This window comes from Oxyura jamaicensis, chromosome 2 (assembly GCF_011077185.1).
Source record: "Oxyura jamaicensis isolate SHBP4307 breed ruddy duck chromosome 2, BPBGC_Ojam_1.0, whole genome shotgun sequence".
Classification (NCBI taxonomy): Eukaryota; Metazoa; Chordata; class Aves; order Anseriformes; family Anatidae; genus Oxyura; species Oxyura jamaicensis.
In genome coordinates, this window is record NC_048894.1 from 17,757,817 (window position 1) to 17,770,369 (window position 12,553).

A 12,553-nucleotide genomic window follows, 5' to 3' on the forward strand; every position below is an offset into this window, starting at 1 on the left:
CCCCTTCTCTCCCACTCATGGTCATGGCCCCATCACTCCTTGATATCATGACTCATGATGATTACAGAAACAGCAGTGTTTCAACTCAAGAGGCACTCTGAAAGCTATAAGTGAATATGTGCCTGTGCAAGAAACTACTGGAACTCCTACATGAATAATGGGACAATAAAAAAATGGTATGACAACCGAAAATAAACTAATTAAGCCTAACTATTTATACAGACATAAGAATATACAAAGGCTGTGCTGGATGAAAGGCTCACTTAGCCCCATATCTAGTAGTAGCTGATTATGGAAAGAAACCAGGGTGATTATGTAAAGACAATTCTTTAAGCAAACTGCAAATTAAGAGTTTTCATCCACCGTTTTCAGACATCTTGATAAATCTCTCTACTATGACCTGCCTAATGCTTTTTGAACTCCTGGTATCCACAGCAATCTGTGAAAATGAGCTCCACAATTTAATTATGGCATATGTGGAAGAAAACTTCATTTGTTTTAAAATGCTGCATGATGGCCACCCTGGGTGTTCTGTAATTCATGCAGGATGTAAACCAGCAAATAGCAGTTTTCTAATCACCTTTAGACCATTTGTTATTTTATGTAAGCATCATCATGCTCTGTCATCTCACTTTCGAGTTAAACAAGCTGCAGTTGATCTAGTCGCTCCTTACACAGCAGCCATTCTCTGTCTCTGCAGCAGCCATTCTCTGTCTCTGATCATTTTTGTTACCTTTTCTACATGTTTTCTACATTACATGAGGAATCCAGACATGCACACATACTGTACAGGTGACTAATAGGCTTCTACAATGATAGCATAGGCAGCCATCTATTTATTTCCTAATCTTTTCTAACGTTTCAGTTGTCCTTACTTTCAGAAGAATGTAGTGCAAATCCTAAAATTTTGGTCTCTAAATTGAAGTGACTGAGAAAAGAGAGGTGTTGGTCATGCTATTTCCTTAACCTGAAATCCTGAACACAGTGTGCAGCTAGTCCAATGGCTGATGTCAAGAAAACATAAGGAAAATCCTGAAAATTCTGACGTTGTGATCAGATCATATACCTGTAGAACTCATTTTTTATTACTTTACAGGTTTGATGCTTAGTTTGTTTTATTTGGATCGGTAATGACTTTATTTGGATCAGAAAAATCACAACACAAAAGGCTGTAGACGGATTTCATATAAATGTGCTTTATTGCAGAGAAGTTACATTATTTACATGCTGCAACACATTACAACATAAATCTATCAAGTAGTTCATGGTGGATGCTGTTGGTTGCCAGATAACATTGTTATAAGAACCACGTTATAAAGTGAAGAGACTTACAGCTTTATATACTCTACAACTTGGAGTAGCTAAAATGTTAAAAGTCAAAAGGCAGTGTTTTCTCAGGCCTGCCTGTTGTCATATGCATGCAAAAGCCTAAGGAGAGCAAATATAAAAGTATTGTCCAGTTTCAGGTCTATGATGCCACCAAAGCTGATGATAGGTGTGTACTGATTTATATTTTAAAGCGTATAATCTTGCATAAATTATACAAGTCTAATAAGATTGGTATAAATCTAATTATTTATAAACCATGGCTTAGAAATAAAGGAGAAATGCAGCTTGCACATGCATTTAAAAGGACAACCTAGCAAATGTTTGTGACCTTAGTGTTTATTATCTTTTCTCTTAACAGATCTGCTAGAAAACATCTTAATTCTAGAGTTGCACTTCTCTTGGCTGAATAATGACAATGAAACTCCAGAAAAAGACAACTAAGCAATCTAGCCAATATATGCTGGTGGAGAAAAATCTATGAAATACAGAACATTAGTTATGTCTAACTTAGTATGTCTTCATTAAGCAATGTTTCTAGCAGCATCATAGTGAAATATAATAGTTGAGTGAAGTTTGGCCCCTCTTTCTTAAGTGCAAAATAATCTAAAGTACCAATTGAATCTGTAGCCCAAATATCCATTGCTAAACAAACTGGGGAAAGCTTTGTTGCTTTCTGAAGGAAAGATCTCCAATTGTTTCAGTCTTAGGATATATGACTACAACAAGCCTAAAGAACTATAACAGACATTTTTTAAGAAGTGAGGGAAAGGGTCAGGATGAAAGAAAACAAAACCAAACAAGAGTACACAAGCCAGTGCTTTCCCTGGTAAACCAGCCTTCATTCTTCTGCTGCCAGTGCAGCTGGGCTGATGTACACCAGCTAAGGAATGGGCTTTGTTTCTGTGTTTCTAATGAGGATATCTTTTAAAAAGTAAGAAAAAAAAAAAAAAAAAAAAAAAAAGAGCAATGAATTGTAGATAGAGAAGAGCGGCACAGATAGAGTCACGCATGAAGGGCTGGATCCTGCCAGTGCAGCAAGGGACAGTGGTGCTGTGTGGCTGATGTGGATGCCCTCACCCCTGGTGGATGCTGCACCATCCACCAAGCAGCAGTGTGTCCTTGAGGTAAAGAAAGGAGACCAGGACAAGTTAGGGCACTGGGGCTGGTGCCTGCTCCTTGTGAACATCCGTCTCTAAGAGGCAGTGAGGATGTACAAAAATCTCTTTCCATGACTCCCCTACAGATGCCCACTTCGAACCTCAGCGCCTTTGTAAGGGCAACCTGCTGTAAGCTGCCCTTCTCCCCCGTTCATACCAACCACCTCCTGGATGTGCTGCAGGACCTTCTTCCAGGGGTAGGAGAGGAACAAGATGATCACCATATTCATCAGGTTTTAATGGTGTATCTCTCTGGAAAGGGTCAGTGTGCCCCCGCAGGAATTCCAGAGAGCTGTGTTCCCAGGATGGACTTCTTCCTGCACAGGGAAGTTTAGGGTTACTTCCCCACTGAAGAGCTGATCAAATCCCACTGAAGCTGATGGAAAAGTTACTTCCAAATTTTGTGAGTGTCTGGGATTGGGGAGGGGGAATTTGGGCACATGGGCTCTAACTTCAGCTCTTTTCCAAAATCAGTAGTGAGCTGGGTTTGGGCTGCACATGGGTCACCACTGGCGCTGTGTGGGCAAAGTGGGTGCACAGGTGGCCAAAGTAAGGGTCCTGGCCAGAAGATGTGTGTTGAATGTAGAGACCAGCTCTCCAAGGCCATGCTTACACCCTCCAAAAGTGAGGTGGGGGAGTCAGACCAGCCCAGGCCAGCAAAGACCTAAGTCGGCATGTCCCCATGGTGGAATCGAGCACAGGCTCACCAGGTTGCTTGGGGCAGTTTGGCCACTGTCACCTAGAGCTAACAGGCTCTGACTCTTGGTAGAATTTATGAGTAGGGCCAATGTGTTCAGAGAGCACTGGGACCTGAGCTGACTTGTTTCCAACTGGCTTAGGCATCTGCATGTCCCAGCTTTGGGCTTCACAGAGGCAGTAGGAAGATCAGGTCTGTCTTGATCTGTCAGTGTAGATGGGCTAGTATTCTCCTGTCCATGTCAAAGGACAAAAAAAATTCCTGCTCATGTCCAGCTTGTCTAAGTCCCTCTGATTGTTGCATTTTATCTTAAGCCACTTTTTCTATGATGCCACAAAAATCAGTTTATACTATATGTGCAAGTGTGTATTAGATATGACATGTTATATATATATTAAACATATATAAATATCTATTTTATATATATATTATATATATATTTAACAACACATTCTATTCAATCATCCTCATTTCGTGTTCTTTCATTGAATCCCATCACTTCTCTCAAATTGCACGAGTTCTTTAGGACTGAGCTGTCTGTATTTTGGAGTACTGTACGTACAGCCAATTCTAGTGAATAGCACTTCACTGGTACTACATTCAGATGGGCGAGGGTGGAACCTAGTTTTTATTGTTAGTGCTGCACAGATTCTCTATGATACCTCTTAGGCCCTGATGGTATACCATGAGTGTTTCTGCACTAAGACTCATAGTTGTAAACGGGCCACCTTTGAATTAAGCTCATATGCAGGATGAGGACTGTAGCTATTACTGAAAATTAGCACTGTAAAATACTAAATACTTTTAGTGTAAATGTATGTATAAATTAAAAATAAATAAATAAAACCTAAGCGTTTGGAGAGTGGGAGAGAGATGCCATCATTTTCATTCCTGCTATCTCTTACAGTTGCATATATAGGGGAAGAGTAATATTTCAGATTCTCTCTCCTCACTTGTGTATCTCCAAAGGCCGGTTACTGGAGGTTTGCCAACAGGGATAAACAGTAAACTGTTGTTCCATATGAGCTAGCTAATATATTTCCCAGGGTTGTCTGGTTTTAGTAAAAGCAGGTCATCATTTCTGGGGTATATTTGTTGTCATTCTTGCTTGTCTCATTTAGAAATATATCCTCAGTATGAAATACTGAACAAGATCATCATTATGGATGTTTAAAATTGGTATTCTGGTTTCTTAGATTATATTTTCCAATTTCTAACAAACAACAGATAAGTTGTCCTAAGACTTACCAGAATATGCAGCTAAGACGACTGGATTTCCACTATTGACAAAGTCTATGAGCATTAACAGGGAAGTGCATAACAAATAACTTGCTGTGTATAAAACCCCTGAATAATACAGTATCAAACTATAAATTTAAATAACAGAGAATAAAACAAAAAGTTCACTATATAAATCACAGGAAAGGAAAAAAAATCCCCAAAGCCCAAAGGAATTTCCCAATGAGAGTTACAGCTTCCACAGCCAGTGGAAGATTACTGTAATTCTATATATTAACAAAAAGTCTATAGCAGGTATTTTAAGTTACAATAGGAAGAAAATATCTGCAGATTGCATAAATGTGTTGTTGTGTCACATAATATCAAAGTTATTTGCAAAAATTATACAATCTGGAATGCTTAAATATGAGACACAACAATGTACTTAAACACACAGTAATAAGAAAATGAGAGCAATCATTATATAAAATGTATTTTTGGGATGCATTGAGTTAGCAGTGCTATCAAGATTAAAATATGCAAAGTGAAAAGTCGTCATTTTAACAGCTGCTCATTGATACCCCTTTTTGCCATCAGGACATTTTCTGTGCCCTACTTCTGTTGGATCTCTAAAGTCCCAAGGGCGAGTTAAAGCCAGCTTTGGCATTCAGAAATAATTCTGTTAAGACCTGTGGTGTGCGTTTGTTACCACCTTTTTTTTTTTTTTGTTCCTTTTAAAGGAGAAGTAATTTCACAAAGGCAGGTTACTTTCATTGACACAGTACAATCCTTGGAGTAGGGAACACATTCTGGGCACCGCTAATCACATTGTTGGCACTCAACAAATAAATAATAACAATAATAATAATTTGCTTTGTTTAATTCCTACTTATTTGTTGTGCTGATTCCTTTAATTAAAGTGATGCTCCTTAGGAATTTTCAGATCCTTTTGGCCTAAGTCCCCTCTGTCTTTCCTGTTGTCTTTCTTCTCAATGTTGCTACTCTCCTCAGTCCAAAAGCCTCTTATTTTCGAGGTGTTGCTGTTTTATTTGCACTTATAGCAGAGGTGTTCGATAAAGCTACACTTCTTTCTGCATTTGGTAAATCTGGTGTATCATACTCCCAAGGGCAGACTTCAGCTCGAGATGCTGAAGGTTGCTGTAAGTAACTACTTGGCTTACGGGAGTCAGATGAAAGCACATTTCCCTCAGAAGAGGCATTTTTTTTCTGTTCCACCAATTTATTGATGTTTTCCACAGCTTTCGGGGGTAGCTCATCATGCTCCCCAGCACAAATATTCGGTGCATATCTATTAAAGTTCTCACACTTCTGCCCAGGTGAGACCTGAGACTTGGAATTTGACTGTTTTTTCTCATTTTCAAAAACCTGCTGCTCTTGTGCCTCCCGAGTGGCTGCCTCCACCTTCTCTGAGCTCTGTTGATTTGATTGTTGATACCCCTCAGGTGTCTTCTGCTTATGATGAGATTTCCCCTTTGGCTGGGAAGGGTGATTTTTCTCTGGCTCCGAGGAAGCAATAGACACATGTTTTTGAACCTTAGAGTCAGAAGGCACAGGACCAGGAGTTTGGTCATATATCTCCCAAGGACAAACTTCTCCTATGTCAAAAGTGTCCTTGTGCAGAGACTTACCTGGGCCTGTGTCTGGATTTGTGGGTGTTTGAGCAACCCTTTGCTGTTTCATAATTCCAGACTTATGGGTTTTCTTTGCTTCCTCAGAGTGGGTAGAGTTCTTCCGGTGAGACTCCTTATGCTCCCCTTTATCAGAGGCTGAGTGCTTTTTGCTGGGCTCCTTACCCTTCTGCTGAGATTTATGAGATTTAGTGCTCTCTTCTAGACTTTGTGTTTTACCCGTTAGTCCCAGAGTCTTTTCCTTGGCACTAGCAATAACACTGAGGGATTTTTGTAACACAGATGTTCTTGGATGCAAAGGCTTCTTATCTGCACTTAAGTTGTGAGCACTTACTGATTTGCACACTAAAGGGACCGATTCAGTGGACACTGCTTCAACCTTTTCAGGAGCTTTTTTGGTTACATCGTTATCAGTCAAGGAATCCAGAAGTGAATTCTCAGCAGCTATAACTTCTGTGCTTTCTGTGGTTAAGCTGTTAGGTTCTCCTGTTTGATCCCTAACATGATCGTAAGTGCTGTGGGATTTTTTTAATGAAAAGACTCTGTTTTTGGTAGTCTCTTCTTTTGGCTTTACAGAACTGGTGGAATCCTGCGGGTTTTTTTTCAGTGTAGCAGTGTTCTTCACAGCACTGTGTTCCAGCAGGTCCTTCTCGTCCCTGGAACACTGCCTGGTGACTGTCTCCGGGATTTCCGTAATACGTCTCATTATCGAGCGCCCCAGGCCCTTCTTAGAGCACCTTTTTTTCTGGAGATGTGGGTTATTAGCAATCATCTTTTTCCTTTTATAGATTTCAAGCTGTGCATATAGTTTCTTCAACTCATCCTGTAAAGTAAAGTAAATAGAAAAAATAGTACCTAGAGTGAACACAGTCAAACAAGCAGCCCAATGAATGCATTACCCATTGCTCTAAAAATTCCATCAAACTTATTTCACTCTCTTTACTAACTCTTGAATATGCCATTCCTCCATGAACTTCAGTCTCATGTTTTTCTACCTTAAAATTAAGTTCAGCCCTGGTGCACAAACCAGTTACCTTGCATAGCTGTGCATCATACAGCATGTACAATTAGTTACATTCCTACAATACTCTGTGCAAGCTTTCCTGCTGACCCCTACAGATATTATGTATTCTGGGATTGTAATTAAGAAAAGTTCCAGGCAGAATTGTCCTTTTACCATGTAACATAGGAATAATGTAGTTTTATTTCTATTTCATATGTTTGTTAAAATTTAATGTTATATAGTTATGTATATATTATGTACAAACTAATCACAGTGACACCAAATGCTGTTTGTGCTTCCAGGTAATTCAAAGAGCCCATGTAAATTGATAAACAGCTCTTGCTGTGGATGTTTCTTCCTCCTCAGCCTCCAGCATGTCTTTCACTACAACTAGTAATGTGACTTCTCTTCACACTAGTGAATTCTTTCCATGATATTTTACATGACCTGATACCAGAATCATTGAAAGACCTAAGCTGACCTGTTTCATCTGGTATCTGCAAAAAAAAAAAAAAGGTCAAACAGATGTGATTCAGAGTTTACTGACAGGAAAAGGTGTTACCAAAAATAAATGATATTTAAATGAGTTATATATACCCGAATATCTTCAGGATCCAAACTATGCTCACTCCATGCTGAATTGATACTGCTGTTCAGATAGGATCCAGATCGACCCATATCAAGCTCATCTTCGTAAGCTTCTGTAGCTATATCATCTCTTGGGTTATTGCTTGAATGTGAAAACTGCAATAAGCATTCATAACAAAGATATTGCCATCAGTGTCATGTAAAAACTTATATCAACAGTTTTCATGACATAGTCAATCACAACAGATTTCACATGGTTTTCTAAACTCAAAATACTACCCATAAGTTCTACTGGTGTAAGTAGTGTCCTATAGAATATCAGCATTGTATGGAAGAAACTCATATTCATGGTGGGTTAACTTGAAAGGTTTAGAGATTTGTATTAGAAAAAAAAAACACTTTGTACTTGTTTTGATGCTTATCTGAGCCTCTTTACAATGCATTTACATTAAGTGAGTATGACAAATATATGGGAACAGTCTTTCAGTGAGAATTAGCAATTAGGCTGCTAAAATCGTAAGACTGTATTTTATATTCCGTGCAGTTGAATAATCCTGCAGAAACCAGTTCTCCCATTTTAGATCCTGACCCTGGAAAAGACGAGATAAGGTGGCCAAAAAAAAAAAGGGGGGGGGGGGGGGGGGGGGGAAGGGAAAAAATAAAAAACAAGACGATCTTTCTCTTGTAAGTTTTAGCAAATGCTCAGATCAAGCATTGCACAGAGAGATTGTGTCAACCTTTTTCTTTTTTTTTTCTTTTTTTTTTTTTTAATATGGATTCATTCATCTGTGGCTACTATTGCCCATGTAGTCATCTGGCCTCAGGACTTTATGAATGGAACTAAACCTTGTGAATCTTCTCCTAACTCCTTCAATTCTTCGGGGTGCTGGAAGACAAATCTGTATAGTGTTACACAGAAAATAAGCTAAAAATGGAAATGTCGATCCTTAGTTACGAGTCAGTTTCAAAAAGGTTAACAAATTTTCTAGGCTAGTCTAGAAAGGTATCTCTGAAGATACGTAATAAAGCATATGGATAAAAAATAAAACTATTGCTAAAGACCAGCTGAGTAATTAAAAAAATAACAAGGATATTCAGTATTAAGGCATCAGTGAGTCCCTTGATTATGACTGTTTAATATACATTTATTTGAGAGTTTATCAGCATATCCTGTTCTGACAGAAAGGCAAAAGATAGGAATAGCAGCTTCATTAAACTGAAAATTGCATTAACTTGAACTGCTTAGCATTCTTCCTTCATATGCGACTTTCCATTGTTCTCTTTCACCTTCACTGTTCTCTTTGATTCTTGACCTTTTGATTGATGCTATTGGTCCTTCCAAAAGCAATTATAAAATCACGTGTTGTGCTGGAGTATTGCATAAGAAGAAAGCTACATTCAAATGCTTCAGACTGGTGCTAGGGACAGGTGGAGCTACCTGGGTTTTTCCTACACCTGGTGAGGCTGACATACTGTCATTTCATTCTTGGAGCCTGATGGGAGCTGAGCCGCAGTGCTCAAAGCTCATTCTGTTCTCTTCCCTGCATCCTGCCATCCTGCATCTTCTCATGTCTGGCACACAATCATCTTCTCACCCTGCTCTGCTCCTGGCTCCACATTGTGGGCCAAGTCTCTCCTTGGTATGCAGGATCTGATTGTCCCAGGCTCTGACTTGGACAGGACTCTCCTTTTCCAGTCAGTAACAACTGCATGGTTGAAGTCCCAACCACTCCATCTCATGGCTAGTTTGAGCTCCTCATTCCACTTTCATTTAACACTCCACCCTAGTCTTTTTATCCCCTTAGCCAAATGCTTTGATCTCCAATAACACTTGCAACAGCACAGTCACCAAAATACATGAAGTAAGCATTATCAGGCAAGAGCCTTTCCTTCTCATACGAATCAAATCACATTTTTTTTTTTGGTTAATTTAAATTAAGTCCTTTAAATCTCTGGAATTTTTAAAGTTGAAAGAAGGAATTTTTCAAAATGTGTAAGAGTTTTTTAAGAAAAACATATACATGTTTTTAGGCATTACAGCCAAATTTTACATCTTACTTTTCTACCAATTGCTTGCTAATTTTATATAGAATTGCTTCTGCAAGACATTTATGTTCCTTGGTCTTGGCAAAAGAAAATAGGCAAGAGAAGCAAATACCTTAGGGATCAGAAGTAGCCCAACAGTGACAGTCACAGTCAAGTGTGTGTGTGCAAAGAACAGCATCAGCATCCAGTCAGACTGAAGTCTCGAAGCAAGAATGAATCTGAAAATAGAATTGTGTTGCAATTCACTGCCTTTTCTCCAGTGCATTGGATTTAACATTTTCAATGTTCTTTAGGATTCTTTTCACTGAAATGCCAAACACAACTATTTTTGTCCTGTACTGCTTCAAACAGACCAAACATTACATGCACATGCTTTACCTACATACCACGATTTCAAAACGAATCAGAAAAAAGATAAAACACAAGATGGAACAAAGTATAAAAAGAAACAACAGACCTTTGAGGACATCACTCAATCTCATGTTTTCCCTCTCTTTAGCTGGTGTTTTTTTGGGAGGTGTAAATTGTCACAGATTCTTTGGCTTGAATTGAGTTATGGCAGTTTACATTAAGGATCTGAACTGATAATTTTAGGTTAAGTAAGCACATGTACTATGAAAATTTGCAGTGTGCTTTGTAAATACAAGATGTCCAGAGATCACAGCTACAGAGTGTGGCTGATAAGTCATCAAGGAAATAACAAAATGAAATGCATTTTAGTGGGGAGAAGAGAAATGGTCTTGATTGTGGGACCGCTTGTGGTCTAAGAGCTCCACAAACCCTAGGAGTAGCTGAACCTCCCACATGAAGCAATTCCTTGCTGAGCTTTCTAAAAGAGTGGCAGGACAAGCACTGCAGTTAAAGCTAGCTGAAGCATGTTTGGCTTCTCTGCTTTACTGAGCTCCCAAAGATATAAACGGTAAGCAATGCAATGGATGAATGGATGCACCACTGGCTTGTAATTTGCAGGTCTACATAAATCATTCAGATTGAAATGAGATTTGCAACTTATCCAAGTCCACAGAAGCATATTTTGCAGAAGCTTTTGTTAACAGAAATAGTCTGGCATGAAACACTGCCTTATATGCCATAATAATGTATTTATCATTTCATGCTTATTACTTTGTAAATGCAGTGCTTCATGAGCACAATAAAATGTTATAAATTCTTCTTTCTGACAGACCTGTTCCTGTTAAGGTGTGCAGGCAGACAACAAGGCTTGGGCCTGGGGCTTAGCTATCTGAACATATCTTGAGAGCTATTGGAGATGACATGAGAGACTGCTGGATATAACAAATGATGGAGCAAAAAGCTAACAAAACTTACAGATTGTGCTGTGAGGAATGGCACGATTGCACAGGCAGTTAAAGGGGAAAGACAGCCAACTGCAGAGGCAATTGAAGGGAGCATTGGGAGTTTTGGGGGGAGCAGGACTTGCAAGGTCAGTGGTACAAATGTAAGGCTGTGATTACCTAGGTAATGAAGCCAGAAATACCAGATGGAGCACCCATGTAGCAAAACTGGAACTAATAGAAATGACAAAGAAATGAGGGGTGTGTTGTTGACTTGAGAAAACACAAGGACAGAGAGGGACAAACGTGGATGGGGGAAGAACAAGCACGGAAGATGAGAAAGAAGGGACAATAAGAGGGAGTAGTGACATGTATGCAAGTTACTAACTGAGCCCTTTATCTGATCACTGTGGAGACAGAGTTTCTATTCAAGTGAGATTTTCCCATAATTTTGTTCTTCTCAATAATACTTTTGAGAAATAAGTATTTGAAATAATAATTTTGAGAAATGTTCTTTCTCAATTTTCTCAAGAAAGAGCAAGGCAGGAATTTAATAATATGCTGATCTGAAGACAATCAAGAATCCTCTGCTTCTGAAATGGGAATCACACTTTTAAAGAAGAACAAACATAAACGGTTTCAGGTTTTATTTAGTGCTCTTATCAGTCTTCTACGAGCTTCAGGGGTTTTCAGACTGGATTACTGCCACATAATAGTAGGTGTCCTTCAAGACTGTGGAGCTTTCAACTTCATGACAACTCAGATATGTCATATAAATATAAGTCTTACATTTCAGCTCTTTCAGTTACATGCAGAGCTTGGCAGGGAAGACAGAAGAAGAAAAAAACAACAAACTCATGTAAGGAAAAGTGAACTTGAGACTAGGTTAGGACTTGTGTATAAAGATATGGACATAATCTCAGGAGGGATGATGTATTTCCATGTATTTTGGTTAACTTCAGATACTATAGGAACATCTTGGAAAAATGAATAAAGTCTGGAAATCTATTACTGAAAACAAACAAATCACTGGCCTGATCAGAAATGCAATAGGACCAAGTCTATAAAAGAGAGATCAACCCCCCCCTTTTTCTCAGATTCCTAATGCTTTTCAAGTAAAATCCTCATGGTTGGAAGGAAGGAAAATGTTACATTTTCCCCTTTCTCCCTCCCTTCAATCCAAGATTTCTTTCGTCCTGTCCTATTGCTAAAAGAAACTTGCAGCCCACCTCTCCTACTGAAATGTATCTTCTATAGACCAAAGTATGGTTTAGGAACATTAATTAATGGGGGAAAAATTTGACTGAAGGGCTACCATGTTGGTTACAGCCAATTCAAAAGTACTGCAACCAAATTTTCCATCTCTATCAGAAATGGAAAGATACTTCAACCAAATACAAATTTTAAAAATAAGTTTTTTTAGATGTTTGTGTTAGACAGTAAAGATTTTGACTGTATGTGGATGTCAAGATAGGGGGTTGAGAGAAGGTTAAGGAAAGAAGAAGTTGCAGAAACATGGAAGAAAACATCAAGAAAGCAGAGAGAAACGTGAGCTCCAAGAGAGACCAAGAAAC

The 12,553-nt window shown here is 38.8% G+C and overlaps 1 protein-coding gene across 2 annotated transcripts in view; it reads right to left on the minus strand.

The window, feature by feature from the left end:
* Positions 1 to 1,178: 1,178 nt before the first annotated feature.
* The window catches only part of GPR158 (G protein-coupled receptor 158), a 194,212-nt gene continuing 182,837 nt past the window's right edge, over positions 1,179 to 12,553 (minus strand). Inside the window, exons 9-12 of one of the 2 annotated variants that reach the window (XM_035316265.1) lie at positions 9,800 to 9,905; positions 7,651 to 7,797; positions 6,051 to 6,873; positions 1,179 to 5,924 (exon numbers count right to left, since the gene is read on the minus strand). In XM_035316265.1, coding sequence (XP_035172156.1) covers positions 5,425 to 5,924; positions 6,051 to 6,873; positions 7,651 to 7,797; positions 9,800 to 9,905 — 1,576 coding nt within the window. In that variant the 3' untranslated portion in view covers positions 1,179 to 5,424. Of the gene's footprint in view, positions 6,874 to 7,650; positions 7,798 to 9,799; positions 9,906 to 12,553 lie in introns of both variants that reach the window. The other variant, XM_035316264.1, reaches the window with a different exon arrangement.